General features: G+C 35.1%; 1 protein-coding gene across 2 annotated transcripts in view; it reads left to right on the top strand.

Moving 5' to 3' along the window:
• The window catches only part of CDC16 (cell division cycle 16), a 32,149-nt gene that overhangs the window by 3,605 nt on the left and 2,107 nt on the right, over positions 1-26,437 (top strand). Inside the window, exons 4-17 of one of the 2 annotated variants that reach the window (XM_014944212.1) lie at positions 393-431; positions 1,125-1,265; positions 3,222-3,381; positions 4,029-4,123; positions 4,804-4,937; positions 6,626-6,705; positions 8,255-8,304; positions 9,005-9,078; positions 10,858-10,983; positions 17,537-17,689; positions 20,644-20,707; positions 22,388-22,449; positions 24,665-24,800; positions 25,708-25,798. In XM_014944212.1, the coding sequence (XP_014799698.1) occupies positions 393-431; positions 1,125-1,265; positions 3,222-3,381; positions 4,029-4,123; positions 4,804-4,937; positions 6,626-6,705; positions 8,255-8,304; positions 9,005-9,078; positions 10,858-10,983; positions 17,537-17,689; positions 20,644-20,707; positions 22,388-22,449; positions 24,665-24,800; positions 25,708-25,798 (1,405 nt within the window). Of the gene's footprint in view, positions 1-392; positions 432-1,124; positions 1,266-3,221; positions 3,382-4,028; positions 4,124-4,803; positions 4,938-6,625; positions 6,706-8,254; positions 8,305-9,004; positions 9,079-10,857; positions 10,984-17,536; positions 17,690-18,288; positions 18,353-20,643; positions 20,708-22,387; positions 22,450-24,664; positions 24,801-25,707; positions 25,799-26,437 lie in introns of both variants that reach the window. The other variant, XM_014944211.1, reaches the window with a different exon arrangement.

The following is a 26,437-nucleotide window of genomic DNA, read 5'->3' as shown; positions in this document are numbered from 1 at the left end:
ATCTGAACCAAGTATAGCTCTGTGTTCTATAGGCCAGATTGAAACTGCTGTCCCCAGATAGGATCACAGAAAAGAGAAGGGGTCTAAGGATGTAACTGCAGCAGTTAGGTGGAGTAACTGCAACAGAAGGTGGAGTGTCACTTCAGGTGTAGTTGTTTAAATTGTCCTTCCACTCTGCTAATGAGTGATGAAGTCAAGAGTGGACCGAGTGTCCTTTGAGAGTTCAATAGTAAAGTGTTACAGGCTTAGTCATTGTGGTGAGGAAAGGTTTTTGGAGGTGAAAGGGAGGAAGAAGTCATACAACTGAAAAATGAGAGAGCAAAATGGATTCTAGCAGTGTAAGTAAACACTCTCTCTCTTTATAACGAGTATGTATGAAATTTCTCTTTCAGTTATATGAAGCATGTCGTTACCTTGCAGCCAGATGTCATGTAAGTACGTGTTTTAACCCCTGTTGGAAACAAACCAAACTATATAAAAGATACATCTTGTGAAGATTAGGTGCCTGACAGGCAATGTAGATCTCTCTGTTCATTGGAACAATAGGTTTAAATTTTGTGACAGTTGATTTAATTCTTTAACCTTCAGTATAGTTACTGGAGTGTCCGTTGTGGTACTATTCTGAAGAAGTCCAACTGACCTTTTTTCCAGGAAAGAAAATACTCCTTTAATATTTTTTGGGGAAAAAATGGGAATAATTTTTATGTTGTGTCTTCATATTTACATTTTTAAAGAAGTATAAAATGTGATACAGAAATAATAAAATGCAGTGCTTTCGAAAGACATCTGAAACTATTGGTAGATTAAGTATAGAAATTTGAAATAGAATAAGGTGCTGCTTATAGAAGAAGATCATTGTATCTTATTAAAACTTGTATTAAGTATTTTTAGAAGCTTATCTGCTTCTGAGCAGAATAATAGATTTTTCTGAAGGTATTAATTTTATAAGTTTTTCTGTGTTATACATGACTAGTAAAAGAGTTGGCTGCGATTATAAAAAGACACATGATAAGCACTGGTTATTATAATCTATGCCTTTGAAATATGACGCTGTGTTTATTGGTGCTTTACGTATAGATGTTTCAAATCCCAACCTTGTTTTTTACATGCACGTGTTTGGCTAGTATGCTGCAAAAGAACATCAACAGGCCCTGGATATTCTTGATATGGAAGAGCCAATCAACAAAAGACTTTTTGAAAAGTACTTGAAGGATGAAAGTGGATTGAAAGACTCTACCACGGACTGGGAGATGTCACAATCCTCTGTAAGTGATGTTTTATAAACAATTCTTTTATAACTTAAAAAAAAAAAAAATGTGTGAAGTCAGAAAGTGGTTTTACAGCTGTATGAATCTGAAACTCTGTGTTTAAGCTTTTTTTTTTTAGATAACACAATTCTCAAAATTTTTTTTTTTTTTGATATAACATAATTTTCAGAAATGTTCCCCTTTTGGTCAGAAGTCAGCTTGCCTATGTGGTGAAAAGAACTTGGCTTGCTAAAATGAAGAGTGCTTTTCAGCAACTTCCCATAAGTTATTTCCAGACACCTTGCAGGAAGTTCATGATCTAGCATTGGTTTTTAGAGTCTTTTAGCTCTATGCTGCAATTTCACCCTTGACAATGTAAGCTAAAACTTCTTTCAAATGGGCTGCAGATTCTGAGATAACAGAGCAACTTTTCTTCTCCTCTAGATACTTTTAATGAGCTATTTCCTTAATCACTCAAGTGTTGTTCTCAGTGTGAGGTTTTTTGATCACCTTCATGTCACCTAATTTTCAAAAGTAAAGTTCTTGAAGCTCAGTGAAAAAATTCTTTATAGGCACACAATTAAAAGGGATCAGTACCGCGTGTAGGCTGAAGAGTCTGTGAAGAGTCTTTACATTCAGAGTTATCAACTGAAGTTTATGAGCTGAAGCTACAGTGAAGGTGATTGGCAGATGGCATTTTTCCTGTAAGACTGAAGTAGCAAAATGGATTAAATCATCGATGTGAATTTATTTCAAATGCTGGTATTAATGGGCCTAAGGGAGAAGTGGGTCAGACTGAGTTACTGCTGTGCACCTTAATGGGAGCATTTAAGCTACCACTGCTGGCAAAGGAAAAAGCCCTCAGCTTTGGGTGTTCATTCCTGCTTCCTGTTTCATGGTGCTCTGGCCCAAGTGTTTCAGTGGCTGATTATTGAACTAAATTGGGAAATTATTTTGACTAAAAAACAACCCAGCTGAAAAACTCGAGTTCCATCAGTCCTTACCTTCACAAATGCTTGTGATAATGTAGTTCACGAATGTGAGGCTGGCTTTGGTTCGCCAAAGGAGAGGACGACTGAAGTGGGTATTGCTAAGAGAAATTTTAATTCAAACTCCCCTCTAGGAATATAGCCCTCTCAAACTTAATTTGATTAGTTTGCACGCTTACTACTCCCAGAGTAGGAGTGACTGGCCTCTGAGCTGGTAACAGTATTACCACTTTAGCAGCCTCTTGAGGTTTATTAGTTATTAATGCAGATATAGCATTTCTAGTGTGTGGGCTCCTGAGAGAGTTGGTGTGTCTGGTCAGTCTGATGGCATAGATGTCCAACGTGTACACTTGCTGCAAGTAACTTCCTGAGACTTCTCTGGCCTTCTGACTGAATCAAACACCCATCTAGAGAGTTTTGAAAGAATACGTTAATTATTAGACGTCTTAGCACAGCTTTAACTATGATAGTAATGATCTTTCACTCCTATTTGTGAAACATCTATGTTTTGAGTTGAAAAGGACAGATTTTTCTGCTCAAAGTAGTTGTGTCCATTGATTTGGCCTTTTTCATCTCTACTCCTGTCATTCTTATCTTGCCTGAAATACGTGGTTTAATAGTCAACAAAGATGTGAATTGCCTTTTGAAGTGAAGATTTCCCTATATTGAATATGAATGGAATTTAGTATAAATAGCTTACAACTCAGTATCAAAGAGCTGGATGCCGGAAGTAGAAAAGATGAACTCTATCCTCCCTCTATTTAATTCAATCATGTATTTGTTTGCCAGTAGATAACCTGACAGAGCGTTCATTTTATTTTTTAAGAACGTAGAGACAATATTTATTTAAAGATAGCACTAGAAACCCAGGTTCCATCATACATGAAATGCTTTTTACTTTTCAGGGAGCCCATTTGATTTGTGCTCAAAACCAAATTGCAAACATTGATTCAGTCTTTGACCTCCAGCCCTGCTTTTCCACCAGATCAAGAGCTCTATATGCCTTTTGCGGGGGAAGATCTATGATGCTTTGGATAACAGAACCCTAGCAACATACAGCTACAAAGAGGCCCTGAAGCTTGATGTTTACTGCTTTGAAGCGTTTGATCTTTTAACATCGCACCATATGCTGACGGCACAAGAAGGTCTGGATAGTGATATTTCTCAAATACAAGTAAAATTTAGCTGCTTTCTCAATATGCTTTTTTTCTGGATAAAAACAAAAGCAATACTACAAGTAACAGACTTTAAAATGCTAAGAATAGAAAATGTATAAAATGAGTGAAAACTATAATCTGCTCAAATTTACATTTGAACTTTATTTTTCCTGCAGTGCTAAGAATGAAAAGAAACAAACCCAGCTGTCCTGTCTGTTAGCTCTGGCAGCTCCCACGCTCTTTGCCCAGCCTAAACAATGTTTTTCATGTGTTCTCAACTACACAGGCTTTGAATCCACAAAACTCTACTAATACTTGCTTAGTTATAATAGACATCTCTTAATATAGCATTCTGAGCAATAAAACTGGACATGTAGAATCAATAAAAATAGTGGTGTGTTATGTCATCTTTATTATATTTTATTTAAAAGACTAGAAGGAAAAACTAAGAATTCAGTCATTAATTTCCATAATTAGTAGTAGTATCTGTTTTTAGTGTGTATGTACTGTTTTCTTCCTTGTAATATTTGGATAAGCATCATAAAATTCTTTGCATCTTTTAAGTTTTTAAATTGTTGGATCTTGCTATTTCTTCTGTAATATGATCACTTCATATTTTTTTTTAATTCAAATAGAAAAAGAACTTCTTGAATCTCTACCTCTTAGTAGACAATGTACAGAAGAAGAACAAGAATTGCTTCACTTTTTATTTGAGAATAAATTGAAAAAGGTAAACCTCCAAACTTACTAAAAAGGTGGAGAATTGATTGAAAATCTTGACTTAAGGTGTAAATTTTCTTGGATTCCATTTATTCTGTACATTGGACTAAATAAGGCCTTTGTAGTTTTGTTTATTTTAAAATCGATGATGCAGTATCAGTCTTTATGGGGTAGTATAATAGTCTTGTGTAAACTTATTTTCTGGTGTTTTCTGGTGTTGGTGACAACTTGAAATTCTGATATTTTTTAAATTTTTGTTTTAACTTTATTTCTTGAGAAACTTCTATGTGGGGGAAAAGAACATTAATAATGCAGGTAAAATGTCAGTTACCTGAAAATAATAGGATATAACAACATTATTCCAGACTATTTTTTCCTGAAATAACATGAGAGCACTGAAAGCCAACTCTCTAGTGCTCAGTACTCAAATTTACAGCCTACACTTGGGATATTGACACTGGCAAGCATATTTCACGTACTGAGTGAGCTTTTAAGTACATTATAAAGAACCATTTTACCAAATACGTGTTGTATGGACTTTCAGTGTAAAACTAAGCATTTTAAGAAGCTTAACGCTGCTTAAATATTCTTTTAGAATTAAAACTATTAATATCCATCTAATACTGTATTATATATAATTACCTTCTGATTTTAGATTGGGTTCAGACGTTGTTTTTTTTTATCTTCCAGTATAATAAACCCAGTGAAACACTGATTCCTGAATCAGTAGATGGTCTTCAGGAAAACCTGGATGTGGTGGTATCCTTAGCTGAAAGGCATTATTATAACTGTGATTTCAAAATGTGTTACAAGCTCACTTCTGTGTAAGTATACAAAGCACCTTTAAGGGGTTTTTCACATATGGTGTAGTAGAATATTTACGGCTGGACTTAAAGTGAATGTTGTTGTTCAATGCATTGACATACCTGAAACTTAGTATCAAATTGTTATGTATTTAAAATGTGTAGTTTGAGTCTAGCAAGACACAGTATTTTTATGATATGTAGGGGAGGTATCCAAAGCAAAACTCCAGTTAATCAGTACTGTGCAACACTTCCCTTCATCCAGTCTCTTCCTTACACTGGTGCCTTCAGTTTTGTGTCTTGTGTACCTACTTGTTGTTTGGCCTTTGTAATGAACAGATTTGGATTGGTTGGTTAGTTAGGAAGTATAATTTCTCTGGCCGATTAATAGTTATGTTAATTTTGATGTGCCAAGTATCATCTCTCAGTTGTCACTTAGGCCAGGGATACACTGCTGCTCAGTTGTCAGGTCGGTCAGAACAACAGCATGGATGGCTTCTCAACTACTCTAAGTGTGAACATGTGGTTGTGGAGCTATTTTTTTCTGCTGGCGTGACAACTGCCCTTTTAAGAAACTGTATTTATCTGTATGTACTGCATAGTATCAGAATATTAGTAGTATAAAATAGAAGGGGGTTTGTTTTGTTTTTTGTACAGTGTTCTCTTAGCTGAAGCTAAGCTATTCTCTGTAGAATATCCCATGGAACCGAGTACAGGCAAGATTTTTGGGAAGGCTGTAGAGAATGCTGACAGGGTGAATTGCAACGTCTGAGTAAAATCATGAGTCTGCTGAAATAAATTACTCCAATTAAGTCAATAAAATTACATTATCCCATCTTTGTTTCTGAAACTAAATTGCCACACCTTGTCTAAAAGAAAGGGCAGGAGTAAACATCTCCTAAGGAGGAGACTATCACAGATGCTAGAACTTGGATATGAGAGTCTGAGAAGTCCATGTAACTTCAAAGTTTTAGACTCTCTTCAAGAGAGCATTTAATACACTTGATTATATGTTCTTTTATACTTTTCATTGGAAATACTTTGAACTATTTAAAAATGTAAACTAAACTTTTAACTATATCAAGGTGTACTTCTCTGAGAATGGATTAATAATATTGCACTTCTGATTCAAGAGGTTCTGTAAAAAGATTTAAAGATTTTTATTTTTTTTTTTCCTTCCCCTTTGGTTAGTTTACCAAATGCCAACACTTAGAAAAAGGGCACATGCCTAGAAGCCATGTCTTGCGTGCAGTTTGTTGTCTGTGAGACTATCTTCCATTTCTAAACACCACAGGAAATTAAAATTTTTAACTCAACTAAATGTTCCCTAAGGCATACTTAGTGTGAAGCTGAGAGCTATTGCTTGAAAGTTGCTGTCAAACATATAGAAAAGATGAACAGAAACGTTGCTTGCTGTTTCCTGAATAAATCTGAAGGGACTTGCAAAGAAATGTGCATTGTATTCTCTCTTTCTAATTGTATATTCAGCTTGCAAGACTTTTATGTTAATGTAAATTAATAGTTGTTTTTCTGGTCTTAAGATAGCCTTTATTATGCTGATAATAGTTACCTTCTAGTCATAAATACTTTTGCAGTGCCTAAAGTGGTAATTGGCTGGAACATTACACACTATAAAAGCAGCTTACTTATAACACATTAAAATTTTTGAAATGTGTGTTGCAGATTCTTATTTATTTATTTATTTTTAGGGTGATGGAAAAAGATCCATTCCATGCAAACTGTTTACCTGTGCATATAGGGACGCTTGTGGAGCTTAATAAAGCAAATGGTAAGAAACACGACATTTAATATGAATCAAAAGAAGACTGTAAAGCTTCAATTTAAAGAAAGAATTAAGGATGCCAATAAACCCCCTAATATACCATTTTTAAAATTACATGTATTTTTCCTCCTGGCAAAGAAGGGAGTTTGAGAGCTGACAGCGGGGCAGGGGAAGTAGCTGAGCAAAGAGTCTTTGTTCATTCATGTCCATGAGTGACATTGTCTTTTAACCACGGGGCGATGTAGCCAGACAGTTGGTGAGCTACACTGCTTCGTTTCTGTTTGATGTCTGTTTGGAGGTGATCTTCCTAGAGTATCTAGGTGCACTTTTTCTGCTCAACAACAGAACAAATTTAAGCTAGAATGAACTCTTCAGCAGTGTGTATGTTTAGGTGGACGTGCTTTTTCCATAATAGAAAAAAATCTAGACTCTCCTTGCCTTTCCTGTTGTGAAGGCCTCTCGTTAGTTCAAACCAGTTAATAATCATGCAGCACCTTAGTTGGAATTACAAGACTAGCTTACTTGCAGCTGGGATGGCTTTTTCTCATTTCAGACTGCATATAAACATCCAAAGCAAGCGAGGAGCTTGAATGTCTTTAAAACCAATTGGAAAATAGAATAAGGAGCTCATATGATTTGCAGTCTCTGGAAGGATGATGCATTGTATGTACGCAAATAGGTCATTAGGTGTATTAGTACTTCTCAGTGTTTAGTAAATGTCCTTTTCAATTTCTTTACAGTTAATTGCATCTGAATCTACTACTACTAAGTCTGTCTTGAGAAGCATTTTGTAAATAAGTTGGTATTTTGTAAGCCAGTTCTCATATTTTATTTTTCTGATGCCAAAAATTGGTGTGAAGTACTCCAGGACAAACTCATCAATTTAGGAGCACTGTACTCTGAAGAAATAGGAATTTTGCATATTGTAATGCTATTTCTTTTGAAATTGCATAGGCAATAGAATTGTTATCCTGTATCTGGTTACTTCTGCTGTAGTTAGAAAATCCATGGGAAGTTATTCTAATAACTAGGATTATTATTTTTATTAGAAAAGTAATCACTTAGAATTATTCCAAATAATACAGCAATTTGCTTGCTTTTCTCCTATTTTCAACATATTAATGCTCAGGAAATTGATCTAGCCAGTTTGTTTTACCTTTCAGGTGTAGGAAGTTCAATAGTATTTTACCTTGACAAGATACATTCAAGTGTAATACTACAGGCATTTATTTTACTCTATGTTAATGACCTAAGTTGTTGCAGAATTCTTTAAGAGGTGGGATGTATAGCTGCTTATTTATGTGCTGTGAAGATTTATGGGTTGTTTGGGTTTGGAGGTTTGTTTATTTTTTAGTTAATTGCAAAACCAAAACTATTTTGAGGCAATTTGAAGGATTACCACTAAACAGAAAACATCACTTGTTGGAAGTTTATCACTTGTGCATTAATAACATTAGACGTTCTGGATATTTTGTATAGAAGGCTAAAGGACTTGAAACATCTTAATGCTTTAGCACGTTTTAATTTTCTTTTCTTGTTTCTTCCTGCTATGTAGAGCTTTTCTACCTTTCTCACAAACTGGTGGACTTGTACCCAAATAATCCTGTAAGTTGTTCTAAGCCTTCATGACTAGGTATTTTTTTCTAGGTGAAAGCATATAAACATTGTAATGTAATAGTCAATTTGAGCAACAGAATTCAAAATCTGTTTCTGGATGGAGCTAGTACAAATGGTTTGCTCCTCTTATTTTCTATGCATTGTAATTTTCTTGTACCAAGGTTCTTCTTTTAAAAAAAGGATCTGCAAAATATATTCAGTGTGAAGTATTCAATGTGAGGTATTCACTTTGAATAATAATTTAAGACAAATGCTACAGTGATAAATGTATATGCCTCTCTGGGCAACCTTTTCCAATGTTTGCTCACCTTCATAGTGAAAACTGTTTTCCTTTGACTCAGTCTGAATTTTCCATGTTGCAACTTGTCCCCATCCTGTCACTGCTCCTCTGGGAAGAGTCTGGGGCTGTCTTCTGTGTTCCCTACCGTTAGATAATTGAAGAGAGCAATAAGCTTCCTGCTTAGCATTCTCTTCATAATGCTGAACAAACTCAATTAGAGACGTACATGCCAGCAGTTCTAGCTTGTCTGCATTATCAGATAATTCAAAAAGCTGACTTATTTCAGTGAAAATGTTCCTAACTTCTCTAATTGTAATCTGTTCCTCTGTTTTGCATCACCTCTGGGGTGATCACACTAAAATCAGTGTGATAAATCTACTAATGTTCTGTTTTTATTGCAATGTGTAGGTGTCGTGGTTTGCAGTAGGATGCTACTATCTCATGGTTGGCCACAAAAATGAACATGCCAGAAGATACCTCAGGTAAAATATTTTTTTTCTGGTTTTCCTTAGTTAATCTGTTGATCACTCGTTAAATAAATATTTAATGTTCTTTTTTTTTTTTTTGTAAGCTCATAAAGTAAACAGAAGTCTTGTTAAAGTGTTTACTAGGAAAATACTCCTTTTGTTGATACCTTTTTTGGTATACCAATTTTGACCTCAGCCTTCTAGATATTTTAAAAATGACATAAAGACTTATATGGAATCTCTTTTGTTGGTCACTTTCTTGTGATGAGCAGGTGTAGTCCCTGCATTCACTCATGCTGCCAAGCTAACTACAGGTAGGCAATCAAGCCTCTCTTATGAGCTTAAGGACACTCAGTCATTCTCCCAGGTTCAGGCTTCATGTCTTCAAGGGAAGAGTTAGGCAGAAAATTCTGATATTTGGCAGTTTAGCTCTTTCTGTGCACAAGCAGCCTTGGACTTCTTAGGATGGTCAGTTCAGTCCAGTGCTCCTTCCTGTAGGTCTTTTGTATGTGTATTGTTTATCAGCACTGGGGAGCAGGACCTTGCTGTGAAGTAGGGCTCTAAGCCTAAACTGAGAAAGCCTAAATCAACCTGTAAGGCTTTCATTTTTCTTTGAGACCTTTATAGACAATATACATAAAGATGGCTTAGTAATTTAGACTGTTTAAATGTCTGTTAATTATGAGTAAGTTATTTAAATTCCTGGCAAGTACCAGTGTGAAATTCTTCCAGAAGCCGTCCTGAGTGACATAGGTGGTTTTGGTGACGAAATAAAAAACATCTTTATTAAATCTGCGAGCATCCCTAGCCAGGAAGGGTCTAGAGATGTGTAAGGGGAAAAAAAAACCAATCCACATTCAGGGTAGTTCTGGTAAAGAGCCTGGTAAAAAAGGTCTAGTAAAAGTGAAATAGTAACAAGGTTCTACAAGGCTAGGAACAACTGTGGGCTAGGCACTAGTTTTTAGGAAAAGATCTGGAGATACCATGGATAAAAACACAAGCTCCTGTGTCATTGCTTTGGAGTCACAGGACATCATGCTGGGGCGTGCTGAACAGGGTAGAAGGCACAGCTGGGCAGTACCCAGTATCATGAAGGGAAATATCATTCTGGGGGGCTGTCTGCGTCCTTCACATCTTGCAAAAGGGCTTACCTCATCTCAGCACCCAGGAGGAAAACAACGTTTGTGGTAGAACGTAATCCATCTTTATAATAGTAACAAAGCTGTGTTTTAATGTGTCGCTGTTGACAAGTTGGCACGTGTGGAGAACTCAAGATGGATGTGACACATTTGAATTCAATTCAGGAGAAGGCAAATAAATACCCTTATCTTCATTAAGGATAGTACAATTATATGAGAAAATTTCAACACACAGTTCAGTCTAAGAGTACATTTGGTATTTTGGTATCCTGCTTGTTAAACTTACATTGCTAGAATATATTTATGTTGAAATGTATAGCTACAATGTTGTAATACATTATGAGTCACTACTAACTTTTTCTGTAATTTAGCCAGTTCACTTATTATATCACTATTCATGTTCAGTAATATCAAATAATTCCTGCTGTCCATGAACAGCAATAGAAATAATACAGTGAATTCTTGAAAATGTGTGTTACTTCAAAGTGCAAAATAGTTTGTTGAACTTCTAAACTTTGTTTGGCACTGGTCATTAAAGAAGATTATCTTAATGGATACCTAACTATGTGGCATAGCATCACTATGTAAGTAGCCATCTGAAGCAGAAGAAATTTAATTTTGGCTGTGTTTGTTTGTGACCTGCTCTTGTTTTCAGCAAAGCTACTACGCTTGAGAGAACCTATGGACCCGCATGGATCGCATACGGGCATTCGTTTGCAGTTGAGAGCGAGCATGACCAAGCAATGGCTGCGTACTTCACAGCTGCACAGCTCATGAAAGGGTATGTCAGTAATGTCATATTCAGAAAAATAAAAATTCATCTATAATTAGTGGAGAACATTGACCTTTATGTCTTTAAACAGTTATTTTTTTTTTTCCTTCCCCTTTGGTTAGTTTACCAAATGCCAACACTTAGAAAAAGGGCACATGCCTAGAAGCCATGTCTTGCGTGCAGTTTGTTGTCTGTGAGACTATCTTCCATTTCTAAACACCACAGGAAATTAAAATTTTTAACTCAACTAAATGTTCCCTAAGGCATACTTAGTGTGAAGCTGAGAGCTATTGCTTGAAAGTTGCTGTCAAACATATAGAAAAGATGAACAGAAACGTTGCTTGCTGTTTCCTGAATAAATCTGAAGGGACTTGCAAAGAAATGTGCATTGTATTCTCTCTTTCTAATTGTATATTCAGCTTGCAAGACTTTTATGTTAATGTAAATTAATAGTTGTTTTTCTGGTCTTAAGATAGCCTTTATTATGCTGATAATAGTTACCTTCTAGTCATAAATACTTTTGCAGTGCCTAAAGTGGTAATTGGCTGGAACATTACACACTATAAAAGCAGCTTACTTATAACACATTAAAATTTTTGAAATGTGTGTTGCAGATTCTTATTTATTTATTTATTTTTAGGGTGATGGAAAAAGATCCATTCCATGCAAACTGTTTACCTGTGCATATAGGGACGCTTGTGGAGCTTAATAAAGCAAATGGTAAGAAACACGACATTTAATATGAATCAAAAGAAGACTGTAAAGCTTCAATTTAAAGAAAGAATTAAGGATGCCAATAAACCCCCTAATATACCATTTTTAAAATTACATGTATTTTTCCTCCTGGCAAAGAAGGGAGTTTGAGAGCTGACAGCGGGGCAGGGGAAGTAGCTGAGCAAAGAGTCTTTGTTCATTCATGTCCATGAGTGACATTGTCTTTTAACCACGGGGCGATGTAGCCAGACAGTTGGTGAGCTACACTGCTTCGTTTCTGTTTGATGTCTGTTTGGAGGTGATCTTCCTAGAGTATCTAGGTGCACTTTTTCTGCTCAACAACAGAACAAATTTAAGCTAGAATGAACTCTTCAGCAGTGTGTATGTTTAGGTGGACGTGCTTTTTCCATAATAGAAAAAAATCTAGACTCTCCTTGCCTTTCCTGTTGTGAAGGCCTCTCGTTAGTTCAAACCAGTTAATAATCATGCAGCACCTTAGTTGGAATTACAAGACTAGCTTACTTGCAGCTGGGATGGCTTTTTCTCATTTCAGACTGCATATAAACATCCAAAGCAAGCGAGGAGCTTGAATGTCTTTAAAACCAATTGGAAAATAGAATAAGGAGCTCATATGATTTGCAGTCTCTGGAAGGATGATGCATTGTATGTACGCAAATAGGTCATTAGGTGTATTAGTACTTCTCAGTGTTTAGTAAATGTCCTTTTCAATTTCTTTACAGTTAATTGCATCTGAATCTACTACTACTAAGTCTGTCTTGAGAAGCATTTTGTAAATAAGTTGGTATTTTGTAAGCCAGTTCTCATATTTTATTTTTCTGATGCCAAAAATTGGTGTGAAGTACTCCAGGACAAACTCATCAATTTAGGAGCACTGTACTCTGAAGAAATAGGAATTTTGCATATTGTAATGCTATTTCTTTTGAAATTGCATAGGCAATAGAATTGTTATCCTGTATCTGGTTACTTCTGCTGTAGTTAGAAAATCCATGGGAAGTTATTCTAATAACTAGGATTATTATTTTTATTAGAAAAGTAATCACTTAGAATTATTCCAAATAATACAGCAATTTGCTTGCTTTTCTCCTATTTTCAACATATTAATGCTCAGGAAATTGATCTAGCCAGTTTGTTTTACCTTTCAGGTGTAGGAAGTTCAATAGTATTTTACCTTGACAAGATACATTCAAGTGTAATACTACAGGCATTTATTTTACTCTATGTTAATGACCTAAGTTGTTGCAGAATTCTTTAAGAGGTGGGATGTATAGCTGCTTATTTATGTGCTGTGAAGATTTATGGGTTGTTTGGGTTTGGAGGTTTGTTTATTTTTTAGTTAATTGCAAAACCAAAACTATTTTGAGGCAATTTGAAGGATTACCACTAAACAGAAAACATCACTTGTTGGAAGTTTATCACTTGTGCATTAATAACATTAGACGTTCTGGATATTTTGTATAGAAGGCTAAAGGACTTGAAACATCTTAATGCTTTAGCACGTTTTAATTTTCTTTTCTTGTTTCTTCCTGCTATGTAGAGCTTTTCTACCTTTCTCACAAACTGGTGGACTTGTACCCAAATAATCCTGTAAGTTGTTCTAAGCCTTCATGACTAGGTATTTTTTTCTAGGTGAAAGCATATAAAATTTTAAGGTAGAAGCAATACAATATAAATCTGACTTCAAAACTTAGGCCATCTGTTTGTAATTGTGTATGTGGGGTTTTTAGATGAGAATCATCACACGTTATCTTCGGTGCTACAAGAAAAGGCAAAAAGTATGAAAAGAAAATAAGCCTTGATTGGAGAGTGGAATCCAGGTCTTATTCTCAGACCTGGGTCCTTAGTAGACCAATGGTTCTTGGCTTGAGAGTGGAACTGGGTACATGTGTGAAGATAGTTTCTGCCACCTTAAGTGTTAGCCATTTCTCGAATGACTTGATTTTTTGTTTGGACATAATCCTGTAGGTTTGGATTTGTTTTCTCTCTACCAGATAGAGCCACTTTGTGGGAATGGGCCCAGGGATGCTTACCTAACTTCCTGAAAATAATCAAAATAATCCCTAGCAAAAAGTTTGTTAGGAAAGGTGCCCATAGTGCCAGAGGGTGATTGATTCTGTGAACCACAAGTCAGCCATTACAACCCTGATTTCTCAGGTGCTGGAACACGAAACCGAGTTTGTACCAGTTTTATTTATTTATTTTATAGGTGTGTCATCATCTTGTCTAAAGGAACACATTGTACTAGAGTAACTGAAGATGCCTTAATGAAAGTAGTAGCACCTTGTGACAGGTTTCTTGTGAATTTTACGATAGGTTTTCTTGATTTTTAGCTTAAATTTAGTTAGTGATGACACCACCTCATGGTGCTGTAATTGTTAACACGGCGTCTCCTGTCAAGATAATGAAATTGCTTCTAGAGTGGAAAGCACGGAAAAAACTGTAATATTCATGTGGACAAGGCACACATTTGCTAAAACACACTGCATAGATACTAATTTATACACTCACCAATATATAACTAGGGTTGTTCTGTTGTAGTTAAAGCTGTATTGTTGTTCAGGTGATTGCTGGAAACATAGTAGATCAGGCTTAAATTTAGGCATACGACTAAATTATTTTATGTGTGGCATTTTTCTTGTTTATTGAGAAGTACTAAATATCAACATATCTATAAACACACAAATGGAAATTTAGAATTAGAGTGGGAAACACCAAAAATAACTAGAGATACGGAGATAGTCTTACATTATTATACATCACAAATACATAATGCAATCAAGTCCAAATGATTTTTAATTTCAGCAAAAAGTGTTTTTGGGATTTTGTTGGCTTAGAACATCTTCTGTGTGCCTTGTAAACGAGCTAATTTATTTAGAGCAGATGTTATACTGTGGGGAAGACAACAAAAAGACCTTCAGTACTCATGATTATTTTACAAACACTTAATCTGGGGGCTTTTCAGTGCTCCTAGGCTGAGAGACTTGATGTGATTTTTAAGTAGAAAACAAGCATTGTTTGGTTTGCATCCAAGTTTTACTATCACTGACCCTTTGAAGGAATTAATTGGGTTTGGGGAATGGAAAAATTAGAAAAATGAGTTATTGAATAAATGTTTTGAGCTTAAATGTATGTTTTGAAAAGAACTGAAAATGCTTGTCATATTTCTCTTGGTCATGACTAAATTACCTTTTTTCATTGTATGTTTTTTTTAAAGTAGACAAAATTCAGTTAACATCTGGGAAGCTACAGTTACTTGAATTGTTGCATTATTTTTCAGGTAACAGTTGATAAGTGGGAGCCTTTATTGAACAACTTGGGACACGTCTGCAGAAAGCTCAAGTAAGCAGAAAACTACTGGAGTTAATGTTTATCTGGAATACTACACAAATGTGTTTTCTCTGGACAGCTCAAGTAAGCAGAAAACTACTGGAGTTATGTTTATCTGGAATACTGCACAAATGTGTTTTCTCTAGACCTGCTTCTCATTTGTGTACCACAGGAGAGCAGTACAGAAGCACCTTTTAAGAACAAGATTCCCTAAATCAGCTTGTGAACAGAAATACATCAATCACCCCTTATATCCGGTTTACTACATGCAAGTTAAAGTACTTAATGTGAAAGCCTTTCCTTAACTATTGATTTTTATTAGATAGAAAGTTGTTCATAGGCTTTTAGATCCTTGTATGTGTCTGAATTCTAATTGGCTGCTGACCCAGTCCTAACATACTTGAATATGTCCACTGATTTAATTAAGTTAAAGGTGGTTTTGTGGTGATTAATTGCTTGGATCAGTGCTTATGTTTGTTTTTTTTTCCTGAAGTGAAATATTCAGTGACATTAACACAGCAATAAAGTACTGCTTTATGTTGTTTGAGAACAGAACTATTTCATATTTCATTTCATATTTCCATTCTAGGAATAGAAAAAGAAAGTGCAAAGTACATATGCAAGCTTTGACAATTTTAACATGGAGAAATGTTTTGTTATTAATTACCTTTATCTGATTTTAACTAGTGTTTTCTTTTGTTTAATCAGTACCATATCTTTTTTTTTTAGTGTCATGGTTTTAATTGTCCAATTGGTGTATACTGTAATTTTTGTTTCAAAGCTGCTAATGAGAATTGTGATTATGGTAGATATAAGTTGTACTTCTGCTTTGGCTTTGGTAGTAATTGCTTTGTGTTTGAATTGCCAATTAGAATTCATTTTCATTATGAAATAGGGATGTATAATAGTTACCCCTTCTGCCAAGATCAAACAATAGGCACTGCTTCTGGAATCTGTTCGTGCGTATAATTGCAGGGTTTTTTTCAAATGCTTGTTTCAGTTATAATTCCTTTTGTCTTCTTTAATTTCTACAATGAGTTAGTAACTGCTTACATCACACTTAGGGCAACTTGCATTGCATTATTTGTTCAAGTTCAGAAAGCCAGCCTAATGTATTACTACATCCTTGTAAACCATCTTTTGGGAAAACCAAGTTGAGAATTTAGGCAGCTGTACATAGGCTTTAACAACTTAAAAAGTTCTGTAATTAATTTACTAGTGATTATAATTCATGCTGTCGGTGTTATGAAGAGACCTACTGGATGTATGTCTACTCATCAGCATTATGTGGTCAAAATTTGAAAGCAACATATTAAAATACAGTGGTAGTTAATTGGACTGGTAAATACTATGAGTGAAAGTAAAATTCAAATCATGGGAAAGTTTCCTGCAGCAAGCAAACGGTTGCATGAATTTTCTGCCTCAGTTGTTCCTTAATGCCTTCCAACAACTTCTTTTGTTGCTGTTTGCATAATTTCATTGTAACTATAGACATTGAAATTTCTTATGAATAGACAATTGCTATCTTTATGTCAAATGTGACAATTTAATTTCTCGGAGTAATGCCATAATGTACATTTAATCCTTGTTTTATTCAATAACAGATGCAATAAGCAGTCTAATTAATGGATAATTTTCAAAGTAAGGGTGGCTGGTATTCGAAAGAAATTATGGATATGTGTGAATCTTCTTTTCTGATGGAGATGGTAGCAAAATGGAAGCGACAAAAGTACTAGTGTATGAAGCACTTATGGGTTGTGAAATTTGTGCCCAGAGAGCTCTTCTCACTTTGAACAACGAGTGATTTAGTCTCGTACAGTTCCTTCACTCCCCTGGGGTGGAAAATGAAAGCTACAGAAAGAAAGCTAATGTTACAATTTTTTTTTTTTGAAGTTCTAAAGTCAAGATTTATATTTAGGTAATCTGTGTTCTACCTGAAAGTTCTCTGAAATTTATGAATCATGTTTGTCATACCAGGTCATAAACTGCTGTATAGTAATATCTTGAACAGCTGTCCACTGCTGTGGAGAAGGTTGTAAAATCAGTAGTGGACTAATCGTCATATAAGACCGTTTTATTTGGCTGTAGCTGTTGGTAAATGTAATCCCTTTATTATTACTTCTTCTGTGCTCCATTTGTAAGTGAAATGTAGGAAGGATACCAGGAATAAAAAAAAATGTAATCCCTTTATTATTACTTCTTCTGTGTTCCATTTGTAAGTGAAATGTGGGAAGGATACCAGGAATAAAAAAACCCCTCAGAACTAACTTAAGCACTGAGAAAATAAATGTAATTCCAGAGGAAGTTAAATTATGTACTGGAGTTCAAATTCTCATCAATAATTAACAAAGATATAAAGTCTTTTAAACTGCCCCTTAAGTTAGTAGTCCATTTAAATCAGCTTTTTGCTTGGCTGTACATAAACATATGCAAACACAGTTGGCATTTCTTTGTAGTTTGTGATGCCTTTTCTGATAATTACATGATACTTTTTATGTTATAGGTGTCATTTGCCGATGCTCTATATTGGACTGGAATATGGTTTGACCAACAACTCCAAGTTAGCTGAAAGGTTTTTCAGCCAAGCTTTAAGCATCGCACCTGAAGATCCTTTTGTTATGCATGAAGTTGGAGTGGTTGCATTTCAAAATGGAGAGTAAGCTTGCAAAATGAGATTAAATAAGATCTTAAACATAGATTATTCTGAAGTTTAATGCACTGATGTATGTACTAAAGTGCTTATACTGAGTTATAGGATACAGAGTTTCTTTTGGTTCTGGTTAGATGGTGTTTACCCTAAACCCTTGCTTTTTATGTCGTTCTTCCTTAAGTTTTAATGAGGAAAGAATTTAATGCTTGAGGAACATGCAGAGATCAATTATTACGTTGTGTGTGCCTGCCCTTGGGTAGTTACATGCCTTGAAAAGGCATCTGTCTGCAAGTGCACACATGCTATAAAAGTTTGTAGAGCAAGACATTTTGTCAGCTCGGGAGGTTCCAGATATATTCTGAGAAATCCTAACAGATATAAGAACTGTTCAGTGAATGTTCTTGTTTTGCTTCTAATTTTTTTAACTTTGCCTTGTTAGCTCTTAGGAGCACATGCAAAATGTAGCAAAATGTAAATTACTCGGTTTTACAGCTAATTTCACTCATACGACAAAATAATGTCAAAAAAACTGATTTTCTTATACTGCTAATGAAAACTAATGAAACTAATTTACTTTTCTTTCCCCTCACCCTGTCAATTCTTAGCTGGAAAACCGCAGAAAAGTGGTTTCTTGATGCACTGGAAAAAATCAAAGCTATTGGAAATGAGGTATTTTTTCTAACACACAGTTTGTAAAACTCCAGGAAATTCTGTAATATCTTCTGACAAAATATGCTTATTTTAAGGTAGAAGCAATACAATATAAATCTGACTTCAAAACTTAGGCCATCTGTTTGTAATTGTGTATGTGGGGTTTTTAGATGAGAATCATCACACGTTATCTTCGGTGCTACAAGAAAAGGCAAAAAGTATGAAAAGAAAATAAGCCTTGATTGGAGAGTGTAATCCAGGTCTCATTCTCAGACTTGTGTCTTAGTAGACCAATGGTTCTTGGCTTGAGGGTGGAACTGGGTACACGTGTGAAGATAGTTTCTGCCACCTTAAGTGTTAACCGTTTCTTGAATGACTTGATTTTTTGTTTGGACATAATCCTGTAGGTTTGGATTTATTTTCTCTCTACCAGATAGAGTCACTTTGTGGGAATGGGCCCAGGGATGCTTACCTACAAACTGGTGGACTTGTACCCAAATAATCCTGTAAGTTGTTCTAAGCCTTCATGACTAGGTATTTTTTTCTAGGTGAAAGCATATAAACATTGTAATGTAATAGTCAATTTGAGCAACAGAATTCAAAATCTGTTTCTGAATGGAGCTAGTACAAATGGTTTGCTCCTCTTATTTTCTATGCATTGTAATTTTCTTGTACCAAGGTTCTTCTTTTAAAAAAAGGATCTGCAAAATATATTCAGTGTGAAGTATTCAATGTGAGGTATTCACTTTGAATAATAATTTAAGACAAATGCTACAGTGATAAATGTATATGCCTCTCTGGGCAACCTTTTCAAATGTTTGATCACCTTCATAGTGAAAACTGTTTTCCTTTGACTCAGTCTGAATTTTCCATGTTGCAACTTGTCCCCATCCTGTCACTGCTCCTCTGGGAAGAGTCTGGGGCTGTCTTCTGTGTTCCCTACCGTTAGATAATTGAAGAGAGCAATAAGCTTCCTGCTTAGCACTCTCTTCATAATGCTGAACAAACTCAATTAGAGACGTACATGCCAGCAGGTCTAAAGGAACACATTGTACTAGAGTAACTGAAGATGCCTTAATGAAAGTAGTAGCACCTTGTGACAGGTTTCTTGTGAATTTTACGATAGGTTTTCTTGATTTTTAGCTTAAATTTAGTTAGTGATGACACCACCTCATGGTGCTGTAATTGTTAACACGGCGTCTCCTGTCAAGATAATGAAATTGCTTCTAGAGTGGAAAGCACGGAAAAAACTGTAATATTCATGTGGACAAGGCACACATTTGCTAAAACACACTGCATAGATACTAATTTATACACTCACCAATATATAACTAGGGTTGTTCTGTTGTAGTTAAAGCTGTATTGTTGTTCAGGTGATTGCTGGAAACTTAGTAGATCTGGCTTAAATTTAGACATATCACTAAATTATTTTATGTGTGGCATTTTTCTTGTTTATTGAGAAGTACTAGCATTCTCTTCATAATGCTGAACAAACTCAATTAGAGACGTACATGCCAGCAGTTCTAGCTTGTCTGCATTATCAGATAATTCAAAAAGCTGACTTATTTCAGTGAAAATGTTCCTAACTTCTCTAATTGTAATCTGTTCCTCTGTTTTGCATCACCTCTGGGGTGATCACACTAAAATCAGTGTGATAAATCTACTAATGTTCTGTTTTTATTGCAATGTGTAGGTGTCGTGGTTTGCAGTAGGATGCTACTATCTCATGGTTGGCCACAAAAATGAACATGCCAGAAGATACCTCAGGTAAAATATTTTTTTTCTGGTTTTCCTTAGTTAATCTGTTGATCACTCGTTAAATAAATATTTAATGTTCGATGGTGTTTACCCTAAACCCTTGCTTTTTATGTCGTTCTTCCTTAAGTTTTAATGAGGAAAGAATTTAATGCTTGAGGAACATGCAGAGATCAATTATTACGTTGTGTGTGCCTGCCCTTGGGTAGTTACATGCCTTGAAAAGGCATCTGTCTGCAAGTGCACACATGCTATAAAAGTTTGTAGAGCAAGACATTTTGTCAGCTCGGGAGGTTCCAGATATATTCTGAGAAATCCTAACAGATATAAGAACTGTTCAGTGAATGTTCTTGTTTTGCTTCTAATTTTTTTAACTTTGCCTTGTTAGCTCTTAGGAGCACATGCAAAATATAGCAAAATGTAAATTACTCGGTTTTACAGCTAATTTCACTCATACGACAAAATAATGTCAAAAAAACTGATTTTCTTATACTGCTAATGAAAACTAATGAAACTAATTTACTTTTCTTTCCCCTCACCCTGTCAATTCTTAGCTGGAAAACCGCAGAAAAGTGGTTTCTTGATGCACTGGAAAAAATCAAAGCTATTGGAAATGAGGTATTTTTTCTAACACACAGTTTGTAAAACTCCAGGAAATTCTGTAATATCTTCTGACAAAATATGCTTATTTTAAGGTAGAAGCAATACAATATAAATCTGACTTCAAAACTTAGGCCATCTGTTTGTAATTGTGTATGTGGGGTTTTTAGATGAGAATCATCACACGTTATCTTCGGTGCTACAAGAAAAGGCAAAAAGTATGAAAAGAAAATAAGCCTTGATTGGAGAGTGTAATCCAGGTCTCATTCTCAGACTTGTGTCTTAGTAGACCAATGGTTCTTGGCTTGAGGGTGGAACTGGGTACACGTGTGAAGATAGTTTCTGCCACCTTAAGTGTTAACCGTTTCTTGAATGACTTGATTTTTTGTTTGGACATAATCCTGTAGGTTTGGATTTATTTTCTCTCTACCAGATAGAGTCACTTTGTGGGAATGGGCCCAGGGATGCTTAACTAACTTCCTGAAAATAATCAAAATAATCCCTGGCAAAAAGTTTGTTAGGAAAGGTGCCCGTAGTGCCAGAGCTTTTGTGAACCAAAAGTCAGCCATTACAACCCTGATTTCTCAGGTGCTGGAACACGAAACCGAGTTTGTACCAGTTTTATTTATTTATTTTATAGGTGTGTCATCATCTTGTCTAAAGGAACACATTGTACTAGAGTAACTGAAGATGCCTTAATGAAAGTAGTAGCACCTTGTGACAGGTTTCTTGTGAATTTTACGATAGGTTTTCTTGATTTTTAGCTTAAATTTAGTTAGTGATGACACCACCTCATGGTGCTGTAATTGTTAACACGGCGTCTCCTGTCAAGATAATGAAATTGCTTCTAGAGTGGAAAGCACGGAAAAAACTGTAATATTCATGTGGACAAGGCACACATTTGCTAAAACACACTGCATAGATACTAATTTATACACTCACCAATATATAACTAGGGTTGTTCTGTTGTAGTTAAAGCTGTATTGTTGTTCAGGTGATTGCTGGAAACTTAGTAGATCTGGCTTAAATTTAGACATATCACTAAATTATTTTATGTGTGGCATTTTTCTTGTTTATTGAGAAGTACCTAAATATCAACATATCTATAAACACACAAAGGGAAATTTAGGATTAGAGTGAGAAACACCAAAAATAACTAGAGATACAGAGATAGTCTTACATTATTATACATCACAAATACATAATGCAATCAAGTCCAAATGATTTTTAATTTCAGCAAAAAGTGGTTTTGGGATTTTGTTGGCTTAGAACGTCTTCTGTGTGCCTTGTAAACGAGCTAATTTATTTAGAGCAGATGTTATACTGTGGGGAAGACAACAAAAAGACCTTATTTTACAAACACTTAATTTGGGGGCTCTTCAGTGCTCCTAGGCTGAGAGACTTGATGTGATTTTTAAGTAGAAAACAAGCATTGTTTGGTTTGCATCCAAGTTTTACTATCACTGACCCTTTGAAGGAATTAATTGGGTTTGGGGAATGGAAAAATTAGAAAAATGAGTTATTGAATAAATGTTTTGAGCTTAAATGTATGTTTTGAAAAGAACTGAAAATGCTTGTCATATTTCTCTTGGTCATGACTAAATTACCTTTTTTCATTGTATGTTTTTTTTAAAGTAGACAAAATTCAGTTAACATCTGGGAAGCTACAGTTACTTGAATTGTTGCATTATTTTTCAGGTAACAGTTGATAAGTGGGAGCCTTTATTGAACAACTTGGGACACGTCTGCAGAAAGCTCAAGTAAGCAGAAAACTACTGGAGTTAATGTTTATCTGGAATACTACACAAATGTGTTTTCTCTGGACCTTCTCATTTGTGTACCACAGGAGAGCAGTACAGAAGCACCTTTTAAGAAAAAGATTCCCTAAATCAGCTTGTGAACATAAATACATCAATCACCCCTTATATCCTGTTTACTACATGCAAGTTAAAGTACTTAATGTGAAAGCCTTTCTTAACTATTGATTTTTATTAGATAGAAAGTTGTTCATAGGCTTTTAGATCCTTGTATGTGTCTGAATTCTAATTGGCTGCTGACCCAGTCCTAACATACTTGAATATGTCCACTGATTTAATTAAGTTAAAGGTGGTTTTGTGGTGATTAATTGCTTGGATCAGTGCTTATGTTTGTTTTTTTTTCCTGAAGTGAAATATTCAGTGACATTAACACAGCAATAAAGTACTGCTTTATGTTGTTTGAGAACAGAACTATTTCATATTTCATTTCATATTTCCATTCTAGGAATAGAAAAAGAAAGTGCAAAGTACATATGCAAGCTTTGACAATTTTAACATGGAGAAATGTTTTGTTATTAATTACCTTTATCTGATTTTAACTAGTGTTTTCTTTTGTTTAATCAGTACCATATCTTTTTTTTTAGTGTCATGGTTTTAATTGTCCAATTGGTGTATACTGTAATTTTTGTTTCAAAGCTGCTAATGAGAATTGTGATTATGGTAGATATAAGTTGTACTTCTGCTTTGGCTTTGGTAGTAATTGCTTTGTGCTTGAATTGCCAATTAGAATTCATTTTCATTATGAAATACGGATGTATAATAGTTACCCCTTCTGCCAAGATCAAACAATAGGCACTGCTTCTGGAATCTGTTCGTGCGTATAATTGCAGGGTTTTTTTCAAATGCTTGTTTCAGTTATAATTCCTTTTGTCTTCTTTAATTTCTACAATGAGTTAGTAACTGCTTACATCAGACTTAGGGCAACTTGCATTGCATTATTTGTTCAAGTTCAGAAAGCCAGCCTAATGTATTACTACATCCTTGTAAACCATCTTTTGGGAAAACCAAGTTGAGAATTTAGGCAGCTGTACATAGGCTTTAACAACTTAAAAAGTTCTGTAATTAATTTACTAGTGATTATAATTCATGCTGTTGGTGTTATGAAGAGACCTACTGGATATATGTCTACTCATCAGCATTATGTGGTCAAAATTTGAAAGCAGCATATTAAAATACAGTGGTAGTTAATTGGACTGGTAAATACTATGAGTGAAAGTAAAATTCAAATCATGGGAAAGTTTCCTGCAGCAAGCAAACGGTTGCATGAATTTTCTGCCTCAGTTGTTCCTTAATGCCTTCCAACAACTTCTTTTGTTGCTGTTTGCATAATTTCATTGTAACTATAGACATTGAAATTTCTTATGAATAGACAATTGCTATCTTTATGTCAAATGTGACAATTTAATTTCTCGGAGTAATGCCATAATGTACATTTAATCCTTGTTTTATTCAATAACAGATGCAATAAGCAGTCTAATTAATGGATAATTTTCAAAGTAAGGGTGGCTGGTATTCGAAAGAAATTATGGATATGTGTGAATCTTCTTTTCTGATGGAGATGGTAGCAAAATGGAAGCGACAAAAGTACTAGTGTATGAAGCACTTATGGGTTGTGAAATTTGTGCCCAGAGAGCTCTTCTCACTTTGAACAACGAGTGATTTAGTCTCGTACAGTTCCTTCACTCCCCTGGGGTGGAAAATGAAAGCTACAGAAAGAAAGCTAATGTTACAATGAGCAGCATTAAACTTCTAAAGCAATTTACCGTATCAAATTGCTAAGATCATCTCCAAATGGGGCCTAGCTCTAGGCAGCTGTTGTGCTACATTAGGGGAACAACGATTTCTCAATTAGCAGCATTAAACTTCTAAAGCAATTTACCGTATCAAATTGCTAAGATCATCTCCAAATGGGGCCTAGCTCTAGGCAGCTGTTGTGCTACATAAGGGGAACAATGATTTCTCAATTATGTTGAGGAAGAAAATTGTCAATATCCGTGAGCCCTTTGTGCATTCTATTATGTTCAGAGCATGAAGCAATAATTTTTAAGTTCTTGCAGGATCCTGTGCCATTGAGCTAAAGAAAACACCAGTACAATAGTATATAAACACTGTTCACCCTGAAGCTTATTAATAGATCATCTGTATTTAACCCTAACAGGAAATACGAGGAAGCACTGGAATACCATCGCCAGGCTCTAGTATTAATTCCTCAAAATGCTTCTACTTACTCTGCCATTGGCTACATACATAGTCTGATGGGCAACTTCGAAAGCGCAATCGACTATTTTCATACGGTATGTAACTACCTTACGTTAAAGTGCTGGTCACAGATTCTGTTACTGCTGGTTTGGTTTTGGAACGGAGAACCAGAATTTTATCCAGCCTCCAAATTAGTGTTTATTTTATAATCTTAAGGATATTTTTCAAAAAAACCCCTAAGTTTTCTGTTAATTAGGTGAAAAAAGCCACTTTGGGAGACTTAGTACTTGGATCCTTCTTTATTATAAATTGGTTAAATATTATAATTTTCATATACATTTTATGTACATAAGCTTCTCATGCAACTGAAATGATTTAAAATACTTCCAACCTTTGCCTTGAAATTTTACAGAAAGCGCAATATTTAAAGATAACGCTATTTTCTGTTGTCTCAGATTTATCTTTACTATATGATACTTGCATATTATTATTGCTGGACAATGGTGCTTGTATATTATTATTATTATTACAGGACAGTTTTAGTGATTTCACATTTTCATGGAATAACAGTGAATTTTCTGCAGTTGAATTTTCAGTATTCAAGTTGATTGGCTTGAATTTAGCTGCAATGCTGTTTACCTAGAAGCTTGTATTACATACATCTAGTTGCAATTACCTTAAGCGTGCCTTAGTCTATTTTGTTACAGATTGTAGCTTAGCTACACAAAATTGACTTCCAGGTTTTATAACCATTATTTTAGTAGTATGTTATAGTTCATGATTTGTGAATGATACTCTCTCTGTGTACATATCCTTTTCTTGTTTTGCTTTTGTGCTTTGCATGCTGACTACTCGAGCCAGTTTTGCAATGTTTTGCTCCACAGTGAAGACACTGATAGCATTGTTGAGCAACAAAACAACAAACTCGGAACCATCGCAGACTTAAGATGAAAATGGTTTTATTTGCTACTGAATACTTTTTACTGTTTTTTTTATTAATAGGCCCTTGGTCTTAGGAGGGATGACACATTTTCAGTCACGATGCTTGGCCATTGCATAGAAATGTACATTGGTGATTCTGAAGCTTACATTGGTAAGTCTTGCACTTACGTGACTCTTAAAGTCATCGAGTCCTTTGAGAGGAGTCTTTTTCTTGTATCAAGAAAGACTGTCTACCGTTACCTCCTTAACTTACAAAGTAGAGTAGGTTTTTGGTTTTTGCTGTGGCTTTTTTTTTTTTTTAAATGGCTAAGTGAGTCAGAATTTATCAGCAATTGCAGATGACCTCTGGTTTTTGTACGCATCATGACAGTAAATTCTTACCAGTGTAAAGAAAGGAAACTCTTGGAGGTGGTGATGGTTTCTTCTGTAGAAAAAAATGCTTTTTGACAGCATAGAAACCAAAGGGAATGGGGGGAAAAATAAACTAGAAATATGAAATAAGAAGATTCTAGGACTTTATTTCAGCTAATGCTGCTGTAGAGAAATCTGGGCAAGTCATTTTCACCATGTCAAAACTCTGCTCTTTGGAGACAGGATAAATTCTTCTGCCTCCAAAACTAGAGCTTTACATATGGTTAAAAAAGCAAAACAAAACTTCATAATGATAATACATTATATGGTCATAGTTTGATATATTCCATGAAAGCTTTCTGCCCCCCTACCTTCCAAAAAAAAATTTTATAGTGACATATTTCTGCTTTGTTGAACTTAGTGATTTATCTGTAATGAA

Source organism: Calidris pugnax, unplaced genomic scaffold, assembly GCF_001431845.1.
Source record: "Calidris pugnax isolate Ruff unplaced genomic scaffold, ASM143184v1 scaffold69, whole genome shotgun sequence".
Taxonomy (NCBI): Eukaryota; Metazoa; Chordata; class Aves; order Charadriiformes; family Scolopacidae; genus Calidris; species Calidris pugnax.
Note: the sequence above shows the minus strand (reverse complement) of the source record. Positions and strands in the feature narration are given on the sequence as shown.